The following is a 23,900-nucleotide window of genomic DNA, read 5'->3' on the forward strand; positions in this document are numbered from 1 at the left end:
CGGGACGTGCGCCACGTGCGCGCGGGAGCCCCCGCCCGAGCGGCCGCAGGAGCGAATTCACTTGTCTGGGGCTTAAAACAGTAGTAACAGTAATAACGAAGAGGTGAAAGATTAAGAAGCGCCGTTGTTCCCTCTGCGCCGCGAAGAGGCACGGGAGCTCCAGCAGCGCTAGAAGCCCCGCTCGCTGCCGCCACCTCCCCGCTCCCCCGCAGTCCCCGCGCGGGCCAAACGCGCCCCCCGCCGGGCGGCTGCTCGAGGAGGTGGCGGGGAGGCGGCCGCCGCCTCCCCCCGCCCGCGGCACTTGCGATCCCTCCTTCCCTCCCTCCCTCCTCCTCCTCGTCGGCGCCGCTGCCTCCCCGCGCGGCTCGCGCGCCCTCCTCCTCCTCCTCCTCCTCGGCGGGCTCCGCAGCGGCACTTGGCAGCAGGCGCTGCCCGCGCGCGCCCCGCCGGCACCGCCTGCCCGAGCGCCGCGAATCAGAGATACCGCTAATCCCAGTAGTAATAGCAGGGCAGCGGGGCGGGCGGCACGTGGCGGCCGGGCATGCCCCCCTGAGCCTGCCCCACGGCGGCACCATGGCGGCCGACGCCGACCTCGACGTGGCGGCGGTGGAAAGTTTCCTCGAGAGGCACCCGGAGCTGGTGGAGAGGTGGCTGCAGAGGAAGCAGGCGCCCCGCGGCGCCGAGGAGCCGCGCGGCCCCGACGGCGGCGCCGTGCCCGCCGCCAGCGGCGGGGCTCTGCAGCGGCGCGCCTCGCAGCGCGAGCTGCGCCGGAGCTTCGCCCGCTCCAAGGCCATCCCCGTGAACCGCACCTACGACGAGCACGTGCACGGGCGCGCGCAGGAGCCGCTGAGCAGCGCGCGGCGGCGGGCGCTGCTGCGCAAGGCGAGCTCGCTGCCGCCCACGACGGCGACCATCCTGAGCGCGCTGCTCGAGTCGCGGGTCCGCCTGCCCCAGTACCCGCCCGGCGCCCTCACCGGCAAGCGCCACCTCCGCGAGCGCAACGAGCGGCAGTTCTTCCTCGAGCTGCTCAAGGACATCTCCAACGACCTGGACCTCGCCAGCCTYAGCTACAAGATCCTCATCTTCGCCTGCCTCATGCTCGACGCCGACCGCGGCTCCCTGTTCCTCGTGGAGGGCGCCGCGGCCGGCAAGAAGAGCCTCGTCTCCAAGTTCTTCGACGTGCACGCGGGGACACCGCTGCTGCCGTGCGGCTCGTGCGAGGGCAGCGAYGAGGTGCAGGTGCCCTGGGGCAAGGGCATCATCGGCTACGTGGCCGAGCACGGAGAGACGGTCAACATCCCCGACGCCTACCAGGTAGGAGCCGCGTCGGGCAGGGCTGGCGCGGCGAGTTCCGCTGCTTCCTTCCTTTCCAGAAAGCACCTGGGAATCTGCCTAAAGAAAGTGTCAAAACTGACCCCAACAGTTCCACTTGTGAGACTTTGTGGTGTGCGTCTTGCTCACGCTGCTGCTCTGGTCACAGTTCTGCTTGTGGCTTCACACATGCCCGTGGTGCCGAGCATGGCGAGCGGTTTCCATCCCTCTCCCAAGGGCCCTGTAAGCTGCCCTTTGAGCCTCCTCCAAGGAGCTTCTGTGGGCTCGGCTCGTAGAGAGGCTTCAGCTTAAATTGTGAAATGCAGTCCTGGCTTTGGAGCAAAAAGCCTCCTTGGCTTCAAAAGTGCTGTTCTCTGAGCATGTGTTAGTGCCTCACTGGCTTGAAATGCACTGCTCTGCCTCGGTCCTGGGGGCTGGTCCTGGCACTCAGGGGTGTGAGGCACCATCCCTCCTCTAAGGTTCCTGACAAAAGGAGGAATCCCAGAACTCCAGATTTCATGTATTAGCGTCCTAGAAAGCCACAGAGAGCTGGGCAATGCATGTCTTTAGTAAGTCAGGGAATAACTGCTGTGCAAAGACTAAATTAGTTCTAGAATAATAACAATAATCTATATAAACTCAATGACTCTTGATAGCAAACCATGCATGGAAGATGTCTGAGAGCTAGGACTGTCTGAGAGCTGAGAGCTAGGATTCAGGCTAAGTGTATTTTGGGCAGAAAATTTATGTATTTGTCAACCAGTGGAAAATGCCAGGCTCCTCAGATCCAGAGGGGTTTCCAACACACCGAGTTCAAAGGGAAAGAACTGAGCTTGGTAAAAAGAGTGTAATACTTAGAGTAAAATGTTGGCTCACCTGTAATACGTTCAAAGCTTGCTTTCTTCCTTTCTGTTTTTTTTTTTTTTTTCCATTAGATGCTTTCTCTTACTATCTTATTTTTTTCGTACAACTTTCCCTTCTAAAATAATTCTCTTTCCAAATTAACTGCTGGTAGTGGTTAAGCTGAAGATGTTCTCTGTCTCAAGTGTCTAAAGAGATTGAAGGGTGTTTGAGTTTGGTTGTGCAAGAGTTTGATATTTTAACTGCTGCCTTTTTCTTATTCCCAGGCGCTCTGGGTAGCTCCAGATACTTCTTTTTTGGAGTGAGAGGGAYACTAGAATGGCATGGTGTTTTCTAGTCCTAGGTGTTTGGGGTTTTTTGAGGTATTTCTATTTACTTCTGTCTAAAAAAGATTGTAATTATCTCTGTTTCACCACAGTAGTTAAAAACTATCTTTGCAGTTGCCATTTCCAGTAGTATTTATGTTATACTTTTGTCTGGCTTCCATTCTTCATTGGATTCAAAGATTATAAATAATACACTTCCTTGTATATTTAAGCCCTAAGTGCATTAGTTGCAGTAGAAGGGAAGTCATAAAACAAGCTTGCCCTGTAATTTTATCAGTTGCAGCTTTGCTGCTTTCAGTGCAGTTACTTGTGATTAATTCTAGTGCAAAAGAAACTTCAGACCTGTAACTTTAATGAAAGTTCTGCTTGATAATTAAATGAAGGCTCTGCCTTCTGTTGTATTTCTGGCTTGGCACAGTTTATCTTTTGTTACCCGAGGTGCGTATAGCCCTTGTGCATCATTAAAAGGAGACCTTTCTGATTCAATAGGCTAGAGTGAACAGCCCTAAGGAAGTTTAGCTCTGTGTGCATAAAGACAGCTGTTCTGCTTCAGATTATTGTAGGTCTCACAGCACAGTGCTTTAAAAATTAATACATATGGTGAGATGATTTTTGTCAACACTGCCACTGATGATGGAGGTGTTTAATCAACCGTCAGGTTAAAAAAGCACCACCAGCAAACTTTGTCAGGCTGGCAGATGGAGTGGGTGGAAAAGAGGTGACTGCTGAAGAGACCTTTTACATTGATGCTTCTTATCTAGTCACAAAAAGCCTTTTATTATTTTAGGTCAAACAAACATCTCTGGATGAATTCTGCTTGTTCATGAAATTAGAAAACTTGTTGGAAAAGATATTTTGCTATTATTGGTTAGTTTATAGGGAAAAAGATAGGATTGGGAAATTCAATTTACTATCAGCCACTCTTTATTTTTCTAAAGGGAAAATGATTTTTTTCTGAAGAGAAAAAGAAAAACAGCTGATCAGACGTTTTAATGAAGGGAGAAGAAAGAAAAAAATATTAGAAGTCACAGTAAGATGTATTCTTATAAGCTGGAGAAAATGCAGTACAAGATGATCAGAAATGATTTTCCAGTACAAGTCAGTCTTTGGAAAGCAAATTTAACCAAATTAGTGGAATTAAAGTCAAGTAAAACCACAGACAAATTGATCTCTCCCTGTTCTTCTGGCTTCTTCTCTGTAATACCTTTCTGAGCTTGGACCAATTGAACTACAACTAATGCAAACACAAGCCTCTGGACTAAGTTTTAAAAATCCTGGAACACTTAGGTATTGATTTGTTTTATTATTTATAGCTAGAACTCTGAGTTAAAGTCTTAGTGAGTTATGAGTATCCGTTTGCTCCTGCTGTTATACACTACTATAACAAAGTTTCCTGCTTAGTGGTAGAAGCATTTTAGTCTGGGAGTTCCCTCATGAGAAAGGCTGTTTATATAGAAGGTCATGAACACAAGAGCACCAAGGTTTATTACAGAGGGTAAGGGTTTGTTACCATCAGTAATCACAGCGTCTCTTTCAATTTTAAAGAGCAGTTAAAACACTGAGAGGGGGAGCCCTGGGAGGTTCAGTTCTGTGCATGGGAAGCACTTAGGACTTTTATTCAGCAGTGCTGGTTGAGCAGGCACCAAACTTCTCTATTCATTTTGGTGCTGCCTCTTAGCAAGGACAGAGTTTGCTTTCTGAAGAGCAGAGATGAAACCTGTCAAGCAAAAATAACTTTTATAAAGATAGTTCTGTGTAATGCAGAAGAAATTAGTGAAAACAAATTTTTGCTGAGCACTAAACATGACTAGAAAGTACCACGGGGGATGCAAAAGATAATTGAAGTAGTTAAGAAATGCAAACTGCTTTAATGTGCTTCCCACAAAAGGGAAAGCCCCATTCCTCTATTCTGTGATGCAAAACTTAGGGTAACATAAAATTCTGACTATGAATCAGTAGATTAGTATAAAAAGGATGGTGACACATGAAGGATCACTGTAATTATCTCCAAATCCACAGCCCAGAACAGACTAGTCCCCAGCACAGAGGGCTGTGCCTGGCTCCCCCCAAGCCGCCAGGCTCCTCAGGGAGAAGCTGCTTTCCTGGAGCTTGGCCTGTGTTATGTCTGCAGGGAGCCAAGGAACCCTCAGCGGCAGGAGCGGAGCTTCGGAGGCACAGCTGGCACCTCCGCCGCCCTCCTGTGCTTTCTGTCTGGGAACAGCCCTCCGCGGAGGGAGCAGTTCCCGACTGAAGCGTAGCATTTCCTCAGGCCTTATTAGGTAACRCTGCTTCTGCTCATCTCTTGGAAGTGCCTACTGGAAACAGAAATTCCTGTACAAAGTCAGGACTGCGGAGAAGGGTGTTTGTCCARTGTCATCTAAGGACTCCCTGTTCTCCGTTTCACGTCCCTCCATGCTGCTTTTCCTGGAGAATCCCTGGAAAGCTGTGAAGTGTGCGYTTGTGATAGCCCACAGGTCTGGTGAGGCGCTGGGGTGGGGCCTGTCCCCCACAGCACAGGCCCCGAGCTCTTGCTCACGGCAGCAGGGCTGGCATTGCCAGGCCGTGGTCTCATGGCTGCACAACAGCTGGTAGCTGCCCCAGGTGCCCCTGCTGCAGCTCATTTATCAGCTCTAAGCAGCACTGGGGTGCTGGGCATGGGTGCCGGTGGAGGCCGTTTGCCTCTGGCCCCCGCGGCCCAGAGCAGCTGCAGGAGCTCTGCTGGGAAGGCCTCGCTGCAAAGGCAATCGGCCTGTGGCCCTTCTGGCTCTTGGTCAGCTTTGCTGCCTCCACCTGGGCTCCTGGGAAATTAACAGGTGTGGGGCATCATACTCTTAAAATTGATGCCAGGTGTGGGGCGTTATCCGCTTAAAATTGATGCCAAACCTCCGAGTCTTGCACGCTCTCAGTATTGGCCTGAAGGAGTGCTCAAATGCATTGGTCCTTCTAGGGAGGAGGCAACCAGGAGGACTTCACGGCCTCAGCAGGTTGGTAGTTAGTTATTTATTAAAAAAATTCACTTAGCTCATTTCTCATTTAACCTGTAGAGCACTTGGTAGCCCACATCACAAAGGTATAATAATAGGTTCTTCATTTCTTTTTTACCTTGTGCACCTCTAGGCGGTCAGATATTCAGCAGTTTTAAGGCTTGTGATTACCTTATGAGTTTTCATATGTTGCTGGGAAAAGATGTTTTGGGGTCTCCAGTCATCATTTTGGTGCTTGTGAAGTGTACAAGTATAAGAAGGGTTGTATTTTTACATGACATGGATTTGGACTCTTTGATCTGCTTGTATTATATTCCTCAGATTTTATAAAGGAAAATAAAGCTAAGGAGATTCCATAGTAGGCTTGRAAATGTTCATCTGACAATGTCTTTATTGCAGTGAGTCTCTAAYGATTTAAAGTAGAGCAAGCTGTTTTGGCTTTCTCCTGCCCTATATAGCCAGTATGGGACACTTGTACCTGCCTTGTTCATGAATTCTGGAAATCAGTTTCTGCACCAACATTGCCACAGTTTCTGGGTAGTCCAGCACGGGTCTTTGTGAGTGCCAAAGCAGGGATAGAGATATAATGAAGAGGGGATAGCTGTGGATGTGAAGCACCTGGATTTCTCTCTGCCCTGTGCCTCGTGGTGTTGAGCCCTGATTTCTGGGTAAAGCTCCTTGTCTCAGCTACAGAGCTGGCTTAGGATCCCTTCATATTTTGAATGGGTGAAGGGAAGATTGTTGGAAATCCCTACTTCTGAAAGAGCCTTTCTGGTTATACTGTGGAGAAATCAGGACCTCCAAAAGGGCAAGCCCCTACCATGCATGATCTGGGACTGGTTACACAGGTGAGCCTGTTCTARTTGAACTCCAACTTCTTAATTTGGTGTGAAACTTTGGGATGCTGTTTTACAAACACAGTAGAAAATGACATTCGTTTTGGGGTTAGAATATTCAAGCATGTTAGTACATGGCAATGTAGTCAAAGCACTTGATAGTATCAACTCTATGCTGTGGTATGATATGTGTTATTTAAAGACACTTCTTTTACTGGTGTTGCTATACCTGTAAGAATTCACTACAGGTCTTCATATTTGTTTTTAGAAGGTTGGTGAAAGACTTCTAGCCAAGCAAAAAGTAGACTTTTTCTTCGCACTTCTATGGAACTGCAGAATATATATGTATATATGACCTCATGCAAAACAAGAAGAAAACATACAAGTCGGTAGAGCAATTGGAATCAAATAAGAACTAAAAACTGACATTATAGRTAATTTGTAAATGTTAAATGGAAATAACTTTTAAAGGAAATGAGAGCACCTTCATCAAATGGGACTCTGAAGGCAAAGTCATCTCACGCACTGCTAGACCAGTGTGGAAAAGATGCAGAAGAAGAAAGCTGATGCAGTGGGATCAGATGTGCAGAATGCTAAGCACTTTTTCCAGGATCTTGACTGCCCTAAACTTAATGAGCTGTGTTGATATGCACGTATAATGCTCACACACACTGCCTAGGTGAAGGACACGCAAAGTTCCTGTTCAGGTGCTTAACACTCTGCAGGGATTTCATTAGTTTTGTCACTGAAAATGACAACTTTTAAGTCCAAAAGATGAATGTGTGGATATAAATATTGTAGTTGCTCATTTGTCTGACTCCTCTTTTTTTGAACCTCATTTGTTTTCAGATTCAGATCACCAGACTTGCTTTGAGTTGTTTTCATGCATTATTGCCATTAAAATTGCTCATTTGTCTACATATATTCTGTACTTTCAATCACATTTGGATAAGTGAATGTCTAGCGTATACTTATTGCTTAGTTAAAGGTTCTTTCATATGTAAAATTGGTTGATCAAGCCCTTTATAAGTAAGCCTTATGGAAGATGATGCTTCTTTAGAAAAATAAGAATGTTATTTAAAATGCATAACTTAAATACCTAGAAAAGGAGGAGGGCATTTTTCGAACTATTTGGCAGTCTGTATGATGTAACAATGTAGTATAACACAGTTTAATTATATATTTGACCAGAGTAAGTCTGCGATTCAGTGAATGAAGGGTCTAATCCTGCAGTTCTGGTTTTAGCACCAATCCCATCAAGTGCRAGACAGAGTAAAGATTTAATTTGGCTTGATTGTGGATTAGGTTGTTTTCAATGTTTGATAGTTTTCCAAAACAGAGATGTTACATTGTATTTAGTTGTAATTGTATGTTATTGTGTATGTCTTTTTTTCTATTATGTAACAAAGTTAATATGTAGTGTATTTATGTTATACAAGTTAATTGGTTTTATTTTTCATCTTACTTTACAAAACAAACATCTCAAGCTAAGGGTTCAGGCTCCTTTTTTACAAATATTTACAGAATAATGTATTAATAGGAGAGTATCAATTTTAAACTTGGCAGTGCACCTCTGAAATGAGTATGAGTCTTACATTTTTGATTTTATCACTACAGATCCTTGATTAATTCAAGGTATTTAAAAATAGTTCAGTCTCTTCAGAGATTGCTTTATTTAGTTAGTTGTCTCTTATGCTTGTGTTTCCTCTCTATAAAGTTCTGTCCGTATCTGTTGTAGTGATTACTGCTTGCTCTGTTTCTTGTTTCTGCGTAATACAATTTATCCTATGTGATTTTTATAGACAAGAGTAGCTAGAGCATTTATTCTTCCGTTTTGTATTTAGTTGTATTAATGCTATGCTTTGAGTCTGAATAGTGTACTGTCTTTTGGATTAGTCTTTTGTTTGCTATTGAAGTTGATAGAACATAAATTAATGTATTGAATAGGCCTTTTTCCAGTTACGTTTTTTCTGCTTCTGCCGGGGCTCAAGGCTCCCGGAGCATGGCTTCTTGCAAAGTCAGTCAAAACAATCTCAAATCAAATTTGTCCCTCCCATGCTGTTGGGTAATTATATGCAGCTTAACAAAGCTGCCAAATATGTGTTTTACTCTTTCATTACCTGTCTTTGGCACTGCTTTAGCTAATGTGATATTGATCAGAAATTTAAGCACGGTATATTCAAAGCAAGCTTGCCTTATGTATTTTGTTTTTGTTTTCAGTTTCTGTGAGTCTCTCCCAAGAAACAGCCATGCGAGAGTAGGGTAACTGCTGACTGTAGCATGTGGTAAGCCAGACCTGCTRTACAAGGGTCACCCTGTATCCTTCTGTTCTAATGACACTCTTTAGTGTCATCAGGTTTTTGCAGAGATAAAACTRTCTCTTTGTCACACAGGTTTTATTGCTGGGAACACTTTTAGATAGGTAGTTCAATTCGTGTTATATTGTTTGAGTGTTTGCTAACTTGTTTTAGGATTTTTTTGGTCATAATCATGTTAATAGTACTGATTCAAATAGTACTGATTAGATAAAGGTAATATTTTTGATGTCTTTAAAAAAAATCATAACTCTTTCTTAAAGTAGCTGTTCAGTTTTCACAATGTTCAGTGCTTTTTTGCTTAGGGACCTCAGACCCAGATATACTAATGTCCAGTTGTTCTACAGTCTGGTAATTTTGCTATTGATTTAAAAAAAAAAAAAAAAAAAAAAAAAATAGATCCTAATGCACTTCTTATGGACTTTTTTCCCTCTTATTTTCTACTGGAAACTATCTCAAAGAAGGCAATTGCAGGAAAGGCTTATTAAATATTCAACCCACTCCTATCAGTAATACAGATTAACTTTCATCAGATTTCTTTATGGTCAGATTTGCAAGCTGGTCCTATGAACACAAGGATAAATTCAGGGGAGTTGGGCATTATATTACTAGGGTGATTCAAGCAATCTGAAGGTCCAGATGCATCTAAGTAGTGAGTATTGTGTAAGATCAGAACTCGTGACTCTGTTCAATGTTTTGAGTTTTCAGCTGACGTGAGGAAGGCCAGGGATCTTAGTATATCCATATATACTTTTCTAGAAGGCACTGCTAAGAATTCATGTTATTAACAGCTGCTATTCCAGCTTGTAGCTCTTCTGGTGCTTATGTTCTTGATCACTTTCAGGTTACGCTTTTAAGATGATCTTTACAGTCAAACTAGAAACACTTTTTTGGTTAACGAAATATGAGATTCTGCCTTTCACTACCTAGTTCTAGAATCCTAGGGAAAAAAAAAAAAAAGCTTTGCACCTTCCTTTGGGATTGTATAGAATAAAAACCAAAGATGCTTGGATGTACTTAAAGACTGTCAATAAGTGAGAAAAGACAAGAGAAGWGAGACTGCAGCGTCACTGCAGCTGAAATAGTGGCACTTGGTTTGATGAATCCAGTCGGCTCTCTTCTCTGTGTTTCCTTGATTGAGCATCACATTTTACAGGGTGATATTTCTCCAAAGAAGAATTTACAATCAATAAATAATTTCAGTCAAGATAAGGCTTATCCTCTAGAATAACTCCTTGTTGACAGTTCTGAAATTCTCATTAAAAGTGCCTCAGTCATTACACTTCGAATGGGTCTCTGACATCTGGAAATGTCATTATACAGAACCAAAATAGTAAAAACAAATATGCTGTTTGGGTTTTGGTAATGTTTTAATCAGTCAGTGAAGATTTTATGTTAGAGCTTGTCAGATTTTATTGTATCAAAATACTACCAGTCTAATTTATAAGTGGTAGGGTTTCTCAAAAAATAGTATGTTTTGTATCTGTTCCGTAATTTCTGAGTGCAAGCCTTAGCTATAAAAGATAAACTTGAAAGCAAATGCTGGTTAGTGTTATCACCAYTAATATTCCTTAGCACCCAGAAGTGCGGACAAATAGAGTTTGCATCCCCAAACGTTCACAGGCTTACGGCCTCTCTCTGATTTAGCAGCTTTGTTATCGGCTGCTAAACAGACCTCCTTGCTCAAGGTGACTGCCCTGTGAGGAGAGAGAGATGTAAATTTGTATGAGCTCTTCAGTCTCCACAGTTCATACTTGGGTGTTTGAGTTTTTATTGATGCTGTTAAATCCAGCAGGACCTGTCAGCTAGTGCCCCTGTGTACCTCCTATTGCAACTTCTGTCTCTTTCCTCATTGCTTTCCCCTCCTGTCACTGAAATGAAATTCTTGACTGCTTTTCCACTGAAGGTTGTAGAAAAGGTTCCAGTTTGTGTTTTGATAATGTTAATTTTTATCCAGTTCTTGTTGGAGTCTTTCAYCCTTCTCTCCCTCTCTGTTTTCTATACTGTACCTATATTACCTATAGCTTCTGCTCTGGGGGTGCAATGCCCTTCACCAAAGGGTCATCCAGATCTCCAGTGCAAATGGATAATCTGATATCACCAGATGGCAGTAAGGCTGGAATAGGTTGTTGTAGCTCTGTCTAATGGGACTAAGGCAGTCTGAATTGTTCCAGGATACCTGTGTCTCTGTTATCCTATGTTGTGGGGGCCTCAACAAGAAATACAAGCAGGGAATTTCCAAATTCTGCTACCACTGCATCTCCTTTGCAAGCAGGAATGAGTTGTGCTTTAAAATACAGGTTCTGGGTGGCTCTGTTGTACTAGTTTGCTGCTCTGTACGGCATGCACTAAAGAACACAGGATGTGTCCTGCCTGTGTCAAGCCTTTTCCTTGCATAGGCAACTGTATTGGATATATCCAGTTCAGGGAGGTTCACAAGGCTCTGTCCCACATGCTACCTTTTGCTGTGGGTCGAACAGCAGTCTGCCTGTACGTTAATCTTGAGATAAAATTATTATCCTAGGATAATCTGGCTGCTCACAGCTGGCCAACTAGTTCTGTGGAGGTTAATGAATCAGCGGAGACTTTATGGGAAAATTAGTTTATAATCTGTTCAGCCCCAAAGAGAATATAGGTGTCTCTTGTCCTGGACAGTGCAGTTACTTTGTGGTACTGCCAAGGGASAGATGATCTCTAAATTCAAAGTTGTTGTTGATGCTGAAATTCCATGGACATATTGGGGTACTTTCCAACATTTAGTACTCCCCCTCTTTTTAAGTGCCCTGCATCTTGACCCGGAACATTGTGGTGAATAATCTCAGTAAACCTAAAACTGAACCTGATAGCACTTTGAGTAATAAGGTCCACAGATTTGGCTGATTTTATGGATAAATGTATTGGGATAAKGAGGAAACTTCTACACACTCATGGTATTTCCTCATATTTTGCCCTTTTAAGACTTTATTGTCGACAGTGCATAATTAGTCATTCTATAGTAAATTTTCATAACTATAATTTACTCCTTTTACTAAAACGTGAGGAAGAAACTTCTGGCAAAATGTCTTGAGTAAATGACAAGTAGTAAGTTGCAGTTGGTCTTTAATATCCATTATAGTTATATAAATAGAAGAAATGTTCGGGTAAACAGAAATATATCTTCCTCTTTTTTTCCTTTTTTTTTTTTTTTTTTTTTTTTTTTGTCGCATATCTGTTGTTTTTGAGCAATGTATCTTTTGAATGCATGTATTAAAATGGATAAATACTAGCTCACTCTCAGTCTACCCAACAGCTACTCTTTTACAATTAAAGATTTACTATTTTGGAGGTTCATCTCATCTCTAAGGCCCATGGGGGTAAATCAACAACAATACTGCTAGTCAGAATTCCTTTTCATTTTGATGTGTCTCTGTGTGCACTAGTTTGGGTTGAACAAAATCAGTTTGGGGTCTGTGTATCTTCAGTAATGCAAAGTGTTTAATATTTCAGTAAAAGGTTTTCTAAATAATTTGAACAGCAAGAAGTAGATGAAGGAATAGTGTCTAATTTGACCTTTGGTAAGGCCAACTGTGTGGTAGTTGCGCTGCATCTCATTTTGTGTGGACTGTTCTAGAAGAAAAGTCTCCAAGCTTGGTCCTTTATGGTGCAAAATGGTTCGGTTCCTAATGAAGTTAATATGGAAAGATTCAGAAGTGTTTGGAAACCTCACAGGACCAAGCAGGTCTTGGCCCTAGATGCCATTATTAAAAAACATTCATCATGGAGTTCTGGGTCTCTTAAAGAAGTTGTTAGGCACAAATAATTCAAGGACCATTGCTATATCAAAGAGCACACATTGCTAATCCATTCTTTGTGGAAGCAAAGGCTGTTGAATGCGTTCTGGAGACACAAATGGGTCCAAGGAAGAACAGTTCCTAATGAAATTACAGAATTAAAACAATGCAATCCAAAATTTTATTATTAAAAAATACCCAAACCTTGATATTTTGTGGCAGTAGAATGTTGTAATTGCTGTAAGAGTAGCACAGCTGGTATTAATTCTCTTCAAAGCATGTAAGAAAAAATACAAAAAGCAACCTAATAGCCAAATGTATATGTTCATCTCTATGTTAAGTGAGTGCTGACTGCTTCTACAGCACTTTGGAGATGACTAAACTGGTCTGTTTCTGTAGTATTTGCAATGCAGACATCAATGCAGAGAATTAAAACTGAGAATAAAATTTCTAGGGGATGAAAATGCTGTGTTGGTTGCATATGGCATAATGAATTCTCTTCCTCTTCACAGTCAAGTCTTATCATATGTTAAGGGTGGTAAGGATTATTCTTTTTTCACCTAAGTCATGAACACACAGGTTCTATTTTACAACTGATATTGTTTAGACTTTTGAAAGACTTGCTTATTTTTATACCATAGCCCCATTCCCTCACATTAAGGGAATCGGAACTGGCTGTAACCACTAGCTTCGGTGGAAACACTAACATAACCTTGAAAGAACGAAGCTGTTCACAGTTAATAGCAATAATTTCTTGGCKAATGTAACAGGTACAGCTAGTAAAGGTAATTCCACTGTAAGATAAAGATGCTATTAGCAGCAGCTTTTGTACACTTTACAGACCACAAAATGATTCAAAGGAGGCTGCAATTTGAGTTATGCTGTTCCAGAGCAGAATGATTTCAGCCCAGTGCTCCGTTAGTGTCAAGTTCAGACCTGCACTGAGGACGGAAGGAAGCCGTGGTGCAGTCGGAACTGTCAGGTGCAGACAGCAGATGTCTTCCTAGTTATAGATCTAGTTATTGACTGGGTTTCTAGAAAGTGCAGCTTGTACTTGGTGTTTCAGAAATTCATTTGTTTGGGGAATGTAGAGGAAAGAGTCGAGCCTTCTCCCAATAGATAATTCTTGTTTAAATGACCATTTAAACAAACCATTTTTAGTTCCCTTTAGTTTTTGTCTATATTGAAAGACATTTTCTGCTAAAATTTGGACTGTATTGAAAACTTGCCCTTTCAAACACTACAGATTTCTGAAAAATTGCTCTCTCTGAAGACAGTCCAAGCTGCCCTGGCATTTGCCCCTATGCTTTCTGAGTGCTGCATGTGGCTTAGTTAGAGGATCAGAGGAATTATGTCTGTGGCTAAATGTCTGTTCAGACCCAGTCACTTCAGAGTCTCCGTGGAGTCATTCCCAGCTTTATAGCTGGTGTTTGAGTGCAGCACCTTGACAAACATTATTGTTATGTTAAAGCATCACAACTTGCTTCATGAATCGTGTGTTTAGGTTGTGAGAGGGACTCGTAGATGAGCGCGTGTGGATTGCTGATCAAATGAGCTCCCAGAATGAGAAAGAGGGAGGTTTGGGGTGGGTGTAGTGCCCCGCTGGCACGAGCCTGTCGGAGGCAGCCGGTGCCATGGGCATGAGGGTCTCGTGCTTGTGCTCTGAGCACAGGCAAACGTTCCTGCCATCCTAGAGCCGAGCGGAAACGTGGCCTCCTCCATTTTTGTGTGTGTGTATATATATATATATATATATATATATATATGTTCCTCACACATTGATTTTTTTATCCTCGTTTTCCATGTCCTTCTGCTGGCCACTTGCGTAGTGATCCTTTAGGTATCTTGTTGTGCTAATTAAGGTTTTGTGTTTTTCCTCACCATTACATGCTTGTACCTATGAAGCCTGGGCCTGATTCTCTAAGCAGGAGAGGCTCCTCTTAGTGTCTTAACTGAGGAAAAATGAGTATAATGAGGGAGAAGTAGCAACACGATACTACAGAGAATGCCTTGTAACGCATGGAGAAAAGCAAGCACATTGGTGCCTGTTTGGTGTATGGTGCATAYGCTAACACCTTCTTGCTTCCCTTTGAAGGATCGTCGCTTTAACGACGAGATCGACAAGCTGACGGGCTACAAGACCAAGTCGCTGCTGTGCATGCCCATACGGAACAGCGACGGAGAGGTCATTGGAGTCGCCCAGGCAATAAATAAGACTCCCGGAGGTGCCCCTTTCTCTGAAGATGATGAAAAAGTAAGTTTAGCTTTATCTTCATTTGTTCTTTAATTTCACTTGTAGCTTGTGAGACTCCCTTAGAGATAGTCACTCAAATGTGGTGAATAGACTGTTAAGGAATAAATCTTAATGGGTTTTGTAATCAAAACAAAAGGTTATTAATGAGTTCTCAGGGGTGCTAACATCTCACTCTAACATCTCACTTTGTAGTGGATTGCAATACATACTTGATTGTAGTGCCTCTGTTGGAGAGGAGGGGAAGGATCRGATACTTAATCTGCATGTCCAGTTTGTATCTTGTTTTATTGTTCCATGTTTTCTTTTTTACTTAAATTTGATACCTATCTGTTTTCTCAACTATTTAAAAAAAAGGGTTGCTAGAATTAATGTTTTATGAAGATGATATTGCAGCTGCAAAGCAGAAAAGCTGTTTCTTGGTTCATGAGATTGAAGCTAATGATCTACTATTATTCTTGTCTTCATCTCTGGTTAAAAATACCACCTGCTAATAATCCATATTAGCAGAGTCACTGTTAAAAGGCATCATTAACCCTAGATTAAGCAATATCTGCACTGAAAATCACTTCTGCAGCGCTCTGCTCTTAAGTAATTGAATAGTTGTCAGGCTTTCTGACTTTCACCTWCCATACGTGACCTGGAGTCTGTTACTTGTCTTGGGGTTTGTACTAGCCCCTCACAGTATAGTCTTTTTTATAGAGGTTAAGGCTTTAGAGATAGGGTCTTGCAATGTGGAAACAAGAGTTTCTAAGACACTTAACACACTCTAATACATTTAAAAGCTACAAGCTAAGTATAAAGGCTCAAGGGGATAAAAAAGTCTTTGGTATTCTTGAAGGGTAGCTCAAAGAAAATGTTCTAGAAAGATGATAGATTGCTGTAAGACACAAAGACTTCCGAATCATCAGTCAACAAAACATTTGGATAAAAATTGCAGTAGAACAAATAAAATCTTTTTGTTGTGAAAGAAATACTTTGTGTTGGTAGTAAGTCCTAAACTAATAACAGTGTATAAGAGCTGTGAGATGTTGCACAAATTAAACTTTTTTTCTATAGAAACAATAGTAACTATATGACTCCTTTCTGAATATTACATGATTATTTTTACTTGTTATATATATGGAGCAATGAATTTTGTGTATAGCGCATAGCTATTCAATAGTCACTAGAAAAATGTGTTTGACTGGTATGATTAATAATATAAATCTTAATATGAATAATGTCTGTTAATAGTATCACACTCTCTGGTTTGCTATACAGTRAGAGTCATTCAAAATTGGGTGTGTTTTGGAAATTTCATTAGGCAATGGAATCTTTTTCAGCTATCCAGGTGGGAAAATGCTTGCCAGATTCTAAGCAGATACACATTCAAGTTGAGAGAGTAATGATTATCTCTATACTTTATCCTAGATATCTTAAACTATTACGAAAAAATATTTCTTGATATTTGATTATACCAAGAAGCTCCACTTATCGTGCAGTGGAGCTTTTCCAGGAGTTATTCTTATGAACACCTACTCCCATGTGAAGAGCTGTAGCTTGCTTGCCATGTAGCACTGCTTTGGATGCTTTTCCTAACTGCTGCAGTACTGTGTTTTGTTCAGTGCTTGAGCTGTCTGCTAAGCCTTTTGTTAAGCTGCAAGCTTCGGATTCTCATCAAGTCACAGCTGTTTGGATCCACGTTGAAAAATTAGACTTAGATTTGGAMTACAATGTTATTTAAAGTGCATTTAACAGATAAAAGGAGTGAAGGATAAATTATATTAACAGTAAGGATGTGTGTGGTATGAAGACTAATGATACAGGCAGTTCATAGCTCCCTAATTATTCTGCAGTACTGCTTGAGCTTTATATTTTTTTGATAAATGTCGACTAACTGTAGTTACTCTTCATGCTAACACTACTATTAAATTTATAAACTGGAGAATTATTTACAAGAGCAATATTAATTGTACCGCGTGTGTATATCTGGCATCATGTTTTGGTTTTATGCTTTCTTCACTGTGATTTGGAATAATAAAGTCACAGCCCTATCTGTCAGCAGGATCAGGCAGCATCCTCCAGCATCATATTAAAGATAATTCCTTTATTCCGTATGTTCTAGTGTAAGAACATATAAAAACTTTATTTGCAAAGAAATATATTGTTTTTAATACCTTTTAAATACTTCTTATGAAGAATCTGGGTAACTGCTAGTACATGTGATATTGTTTTAACAAAATAATTTTGGGAAAAGAATACAATTTTCAGTTGCTACCCGTTCAGACTTTGGAAAAGACCCAATAGTTCTTGAAAATTGTTTTTTCAAATTATCTCAAGTTCTGCAACCATGAGCTTGGTTCCGAATTGCATTTGATTCTTCAAAACCTTCAATGTTCTATATATTAGTATACTAAACATACATTACAAGTCTAGCAGAATGTGCTATGACGCCAACTGCAGATAGCAAATGTAAATTAAGGAAAAAGGCTTTTCTAAATAGGCTTTATTCTGTATTTTTTTTGAGCATGCAATGTGTCAACATAAATGAATTTTTGTATTTAAAATATGTCCTTAATCTTGAACATAACGTTTGATCTTTAACAATACATCTGATTATCATATATACAAATATATATAGCTAGCAAATAAGTGYGACTTATGTATTTCATGAACATAGTATGTAAAAATTTGATGCCAAAGCTCTCAAATCTTCATGTCATGCAATTTTGGCTTTTGCTTATAACTCTGTTTTCCATTCTCTCTGAACATTGTGCAAAACAATTAAAGTACTTTTTTAAACAAAGCTAGAAAACTTTATCGTATAATGAAATGTCACTTGGGGGCACTAGTGTTTTGAGTCAATAGGAAACGAAGAATTATGTTTTCAATTAGAATCAAGTAGATGCTAGCATTGTTTTTATGTATTCTTTTTAGTTATTTTCACAAAACTTTTTAACAGCAAATAAAATATTTAAGACTTGATGAGTTTTTAATTTTACCAAGCTGTAACCAAGTTTATATTTTTCTCTGTGAAAAGTCTAGATGTATCAGTTTTCAAAGTTTTCTTAGTTGTTTATTTTTCATGGCAGTTTTCTATTTTTCCTTTTAAATCTCTAGCTATTGAGATACTACTAATAACGAACGTAAGTGAATTTAAGTGAATTTTCTGTATGTAATAGTTGTTTTCCACTGCCAAATATATATATTTTTTTCTCCTTTTATTATAAAGAATATCACAGTCTTTTCACTATGAGGACAAAACTAGACCTGCAAGGCGCTGGCATGAGAAAACGTGCTCTATTTTCCCCTTTGCTCTGTTAAACTTGACTGGTTTCAGAGATTTCTAATTTGATGCAAACAGCAGAATGTTTTATTGCTTTCATATAGCTGTAGAAGCAGCCATCACTTTGTTACGTTACATTGAATAATTGATAACTTTTCAGAAAAATAGGCTGCTCATACTTTTATATGCTTTGTAAATGAGGGCACCAGTTCATGTGAGAAGGCGTAGACTGGGAAGATTAGCCAAACCTTTAGAAAACTGCACGTGTTGCTTGTGTTTGCAGTGCTGTCCTTAAGACTTATTAAAGTATTTGTGATATTTTAGTGTTAATCGTGTTTGCCTCATGACTGGTGAGGAACAGCCTAACAAGAGCTTGGCTGTCTGGGGCTTAGGTCACTGCGGGCCCTTCCAGAGTCTTTGGAGATGCAGAGCCAAAATTCCAGCCTTCTGACGGAGACGTTTAAGGGACAGCAGCAGCTCCACAGTCATTTGAACTGCAGGCCTGACTCTCTAGCCCTGGCATCCTCCTGGCTGGGAAGAAGCAAAGCAACTGCAGGCAAATTCTGCAGGGCAGTTATATTGAACTAAATCCTATTTAATTTACTGAAAAGCAGTAGCTTGAATGTAGTGGAGTTCCTCGTGGGGAAAGACGAGCATGATTTGGTTATATGTGTTCTATGGATAGTTTTATTAAGGACTATATATCTGGATTGCAAGACTAAGCTAATGAACATTGTGATTTGTGGGGACTTGAAGATACGGCTCTCATGCTTCGACATTTCTATCGCCTATATTCCTATTAGCAGCCCAGTGATTCTGAATTRCCCAATTTAATATGTTCTTCCTGGCCGATATTAGCTAAGGCCTAAGTATATTTAATACCAGGGACTACTGTAGGGACTAATGATTTGCAGAGATTTAGTCATACCTGCTAACTTGTCTGCTGTGAATTTTTCCATGATGGACTTTTTAGTCACGCTTGGAGGTGACAGTCTCTTAAGTCAGTTAGGATTATTTCTTTAGTGTATGGAAGTGATCAATTGTAAATAAAACTGTCATGTGAAGGAGTGTTCTAGAACAGGCTACCATCACTCTGAGTGTTGTGGGGGATGAAAAATTGACTCCATGAATGTGCAAACATTCACCTGAAAACAAATGYGACGGGCACACTAGAAAGGTGCATAAGAAGCAAATCAATTAAGGAATGTGTGTTTCATGTGTTGTAGTACATCATGATCTTGGCCTTGAATATTCCTACTAACATCTGCTTTGGTTCTATGATAAATTTGCATAACTCCAAAGTATGTTATTTAAAACTGACATAATCCTCTAAGGAGATACTGCCTGTACTCTGTGTCACTTGCATACCAATGTAAGAGACAAATTTGCTGAAAGAAGGCAGAAAACRAGAAAGACACTTGAAGGATGAGGGTGCTGAAGCACTGCGACTATCTGGGAAAACTCTAATGGTCTATTAGACACTATTCTTGCAAAGTACCTTCTACACAAATCTGAATGAGAATAAACCGTGGTAGCAGAATTTGCTTGCTGGGGGATTTGAAACTATTCATCACTAGAAATCAGCTGCATCAGGGCAGCCTCACACCACTGGTCTGCAACCAGCAGCGCTGACRAGTATTTGAGTGGACTGTGCCCAGTCTTTCATGCATTTAGTCATGATTTCCAGTTAAGGTGAGTGCCTGGATTTCTTTTTAATTTCAGAACCCTATAAATGGAATTGAAACTTAACAAAATAGGTCCATCTGTATCAATACCTCTGTTTTGAGTCTAGCAGTTTGTATTTGAATCTGATATCTTCATCTCTGAAGAACATAAACTTATGTCTAAAAGTGTTTTACACAGCTGATGTTTTAGTGAAAAACTTATTTTTGTTCACAAACATAAATGTTTCTTCCAGGGCAGTGTCCACTTTGCTGTGTGTTTACRTTCACGTGTGGTATCTGGATAGCAATCTTTAGACAGTTGAATGACTAGGAACTGTGGTGATTTTTTTTCCTATTTTTGCAATGATATTTCTAGCATCCTTAGATATTAATAGAATGTTTATAAATAAATATTCTTTAATGGTTTAAAGAATGGTAAAGAAGTATGCTTTAAATGGTATGAGAGCAGTAACATCAGGGTTCAATGAGGTAAGAGTTTTGTTTGGCTCGTCTGTGAACAGAAAGGAAACCTGTCACAAATAGCATGAAGCCATGACCTGTATTTGTGTTGAGCAAGTCCTACACAGAATTGACTAGAAAAGCTGTTATTCTGGAGAGGATTCATGTGTGGGCTTTGTCCAGAAATAATAATCCCTTCTGGGTAGTGATTTTGTTCTGCAGGAGCTTACTTGGGTCAGTTGGTGTGTCTCGGGGAGCCCCTCGGGGTAAGAGATCACTCTGACGCAAGGGGTGAGGCAGGCGGTTTGTATCCACTGATACTGGTAGCTCAGCAGTGGAAGAATATGGCTATAAGTGAGGCCTTCAGTGCCCCCTAAAAACAATATAGTGATGGATTAAATACACACACACACAAAAAAAAAAAAAAAAAAAAAAAAACCTANNCTAGAAGAATCAAGTACTTGTCCCTCTAATTGTTGTCCTTCTGGCTGTCAAAACTCCTTCAACCAATTAGATTGTTTTGGTGAGGCCACTCATATTAGGAAACTCTTGTTTGCTTCAAGCAAAACTTATATTGGGGCCTGGTTGCTGCAGGCTGTTGGAGGGAAACCGTTCTGGTGTGCAGCTGACAAACCCTGCCTGTCTGACGGCTGCCTGTGACGTGCCCTGTGCGCTGGAGGGGACGCCTGTCGCCAGCGAGGCGTTTCTCTGAACTTCTGTCAGGCTGTTCAGTTCCCCATAGCAATTCTTTATAATAACTTCAAGGCTTGATCTACTCTTAGAAAATAGCATTTCCTATCTCTTGTGAATTGCTTATCTTTCCTGAAGCATAATGAAATGTTCGTACAGCAGTTTCTGCCATAAAAGTGTTTCCCACTGGAATGGTGATGCTGAGCCCATCTGTAGCTATGGATTACACAGTGAGATACTGAAACCTGCTTAACAAATCATTTTGCTAAACAATTAAGTCGACCCCTGACCTTCAGCATGTTATTACAGGCTTTGTAAGAAGCTGTAATTAAAAGAATATTCTTTCTTTCTGATGCACTGATTTATGGTATGCCTTTGGGCAAATCACTTACAGGTGTCTCTGTTCTGAAACACAACTGTTCTGTAACATAATGTGGAATGGCATTAGGTGGTTTCATACTTATCTATGAGAATTTTCTGTTTTAGGTATTCCTACTTTATAGTAAGCATATAACTTTTCTGTGGAATTTTAAGCTCAGCCTGAGGTTTTGAAGTTTTGTTCAATGTCTTCTTTCAGGAACTATAAACTAAACAGGTCTGGATACAAAACAGCAAAAAAGTTCACAAAAGTTCAGCACAATGTTTCCATTCTGTTTAATGTCCCCAGTTTTCTCGATGGAAATTGTGCTACCTTTCTTTCCTTGGTTGGTTTGCAGTGTGTAACGATCTAACATCGGTGAACTCCTGACTGTGCAGCAGAAGGAACTCGATGCACCTCCACGTTGCCTTTGTAGTTGGAGCGTTTGGAATAGGTAGGCAGGAACGCAGCAATAAGGCCTGCTGGGAATGAGTAAATGAATGTGTTTCCCTAGATACAGGAAAATGGACATTTAATTGAGACCACAATTGATCCGAATTCTTGTTCTTCTTTTCTAGAAAGAAAAGATTAATGGGATCAGAAGGACAGTTCATTTCACTCTGACTTTTTTGTCAGCAGTCAAAAGCAGATGCCAGGGATGAGGTGACCTCAAARGGATATTTCTCCCATATATCCCACCAATTTCCTGTGCCTTGCAGCTGAGGTCTGGAAGTGGTATTTATATTTAATGCCTTCCCAGGGATTTTTCACCCTGAATGTTTTCAGGAATTTCTTAAACCCAGATAAACTTGATCTTTGCTAAGGGGGCTTCTGTCCCAGTTTCTACCTTGGCAGTGCCTTCATCTTGCCCTGCCAGTCAGTTTAGGCTTCCCTATCTGGAAGGATGGAGGAATTTGAACCACTCTTTTCTTTGCAAGTTCTAGACGGCAAAAGCAAGTACTACATTTTTTCCTTGTTGCTGCAGTAATTGTCATGTATGTCTAGAAATGTTTTTCAAAGTCAAGGCACAATTTCAGGGCTTATTTGCATTTTGATGCCGCTGCATTGCTGGAGCATGAAAGAAGTTTTTGTTGTATTCAGCAGCCAACGTAATTGGTCTGCTTTGCTGGTTGTTAATTTTAGCAAGAACTGTTTTTGTCCGTATGAAATTTCAGAATTCTCTAAATTACTGTAGATGTTGAGAAATGTCATATTATTAATAAAAGAATTTAGAACAAAGCATAAAACATGTCAGGTCACCGGTGAAAGTTAGTCAACAAGGATAACAATGGCTGTGCAGCAGGATTGCATATGCCAGAGTAAAACTGCCTAGAACTGCAAAAGCTGAAGTGATTTAACCAATTAATGATAATGATTTCATCTTTCTGTCCTAGCTGGAAAACACTAACCTAGAGTGAAAGCAATATTATGATGATTTTTCCTAGTGAGAATGTTGCTGGAGCTGTCAGAGATGACTGAGCCATGTTGTTCCTAGTTGTGAAYGTGGCCAGAGATGGCAGCAAGGTGGGAAGGGCTGCTGCTCTCCTCGGGTGACCCTTCCCGGAGCCAACAAACTGTGCCTAGAGAAGGATTCCTATGAACGGCACAGGGATCCAGGCAGGGCACCTGCAAGAGTGTTTCGTTCAGCAAGGCTTGGTGAAAGCGGTGAGTAAGCACCTTAATTGTCAAATCAGGCTGTGGGGAAACCTTTTACGTAGACTGTTTATCCCCATATATTTTCCTGCCAAACAAAAAGATGTTTACACTGGCAATTACCAAGGCTCTACAGTCTTTCAACTAATCTTGACATGAATTTAACCTTGGTGTTAATTTTGCTGGCAATTAGCTATCTGTGCTGTAGCGTAAAATGAATACAAACAAGGGTTTTTGTTTTGTTTTTAAGTCGTTTTTGGTATAAAAATGGACTGGTGGAATGTGGTGACTCGCTATGAAGATGACGCTCCTTCCTGCTAAGGAGAGGAGGGGCCCGCAAGCGGAGCGATTGCCAAGCTGTGTTAGCATAAACACAGGCTGGATTTTCCTTTTCTGTCACACACAGAGTAGAAACAGTTCACACGGTTAGCAGGGGCAATGTACTTGCTTTACAGCTTGAATTGCAAGGGTTTTAGATCGGTTATAGGCAGAGGTTTTGGTGCTTGTCCCTTAACTTGAGGTGTAAAATCTTGCGCTCTTAATGGGAGCGGACAGAGGTTTCATGTTCTGGGTTGTTGTCAAGACAGTTGCTACTGTGCTGGACGTGCACAGCAGCTGAAATGTGACCTCAACAACACCACTGTTGCAAGAAGCAGCAGCTCAAACGCAGAAGGAAGCATTTTGCTTTTCCCAGTTGGGTTTTGGAAAATCCCCCTAAGCAGGGAGCAGAGAAGCAGAAAGGTGCAAGCCCATCATAAAACCCTTGTAGAAATAGGAGGCTTGAGCTCATCCCATATTCTCAGCCRTGACTCTTCAAAAGGTCTGAAGTTTCTTCATTGATGTTTACAGTTGGTAGGAGAGAGAGGTGTTTTTTTTTCCTCTCAAGCTATTGCAGTTTCTTTTGTATTTTCTAAAAGATATCTAGTATTCGGAGAGTAGTGGAAAAGAATGGTGAGAACTATTTTCTAAGCCTAAATATTCTATAATAGAGTATAAAATAGCATTTCTATTCTATAAAAYAGAAATACTATACAGTAAGTAGGAATTAATATTTTAAACTTATTATTCCACTGAGGAACTGTTTGATGATAGTCTTCTTCATTGTAAATATTCAAGTAGTGCATTCTGAACATTAAATCAAAATGTCATTTAAT

At 40.9% G+C, this 23,900-nt stretch overlaps 1 protein-coding gene across 1 annotated transcript in view; it reads left to right on the forward strand.

Moving 5' to 3' along the window:
* Positions 1-573: 573 nt before the first annotated feature.
* The window catches only part of PDE11A (phosphodiesterase 11A), a 92,172-nt gene continuing 68,845 nt past the window's right edge, over positions 574-23,900 (forward strand). The window contains exons 1-2 of the mRNA XM_026052040.1: positions 574-1,314; positions 14,499-14,657. Coding sequence (XP_025907825.1) covers positions 574-1,314; positions 14,499-14,657 — 900 coding nt within the window. The remainder of the gene's footprint in view (positions 1,315-14,498; positions 14,658-23,900) is intronic.

This window comes from Nothoprocta perdicaria, unplaced genomic scaffold, assembly GCF_003342845.1.
Source record: "Nothoprocta perdicaria isolate Ctin4 unplaced genomic scaffold, notPer1 scaffold_83, whole genome shotgun sequence".
In the NCBI taxonomy this organism is placed as follows: domain Eukaryota; kingdom Metazoa; phylum Chordata; class Aves; order Tinamiformes; family Tinamidae; genus Nothoprocta; species Nothoprocta perdicaria.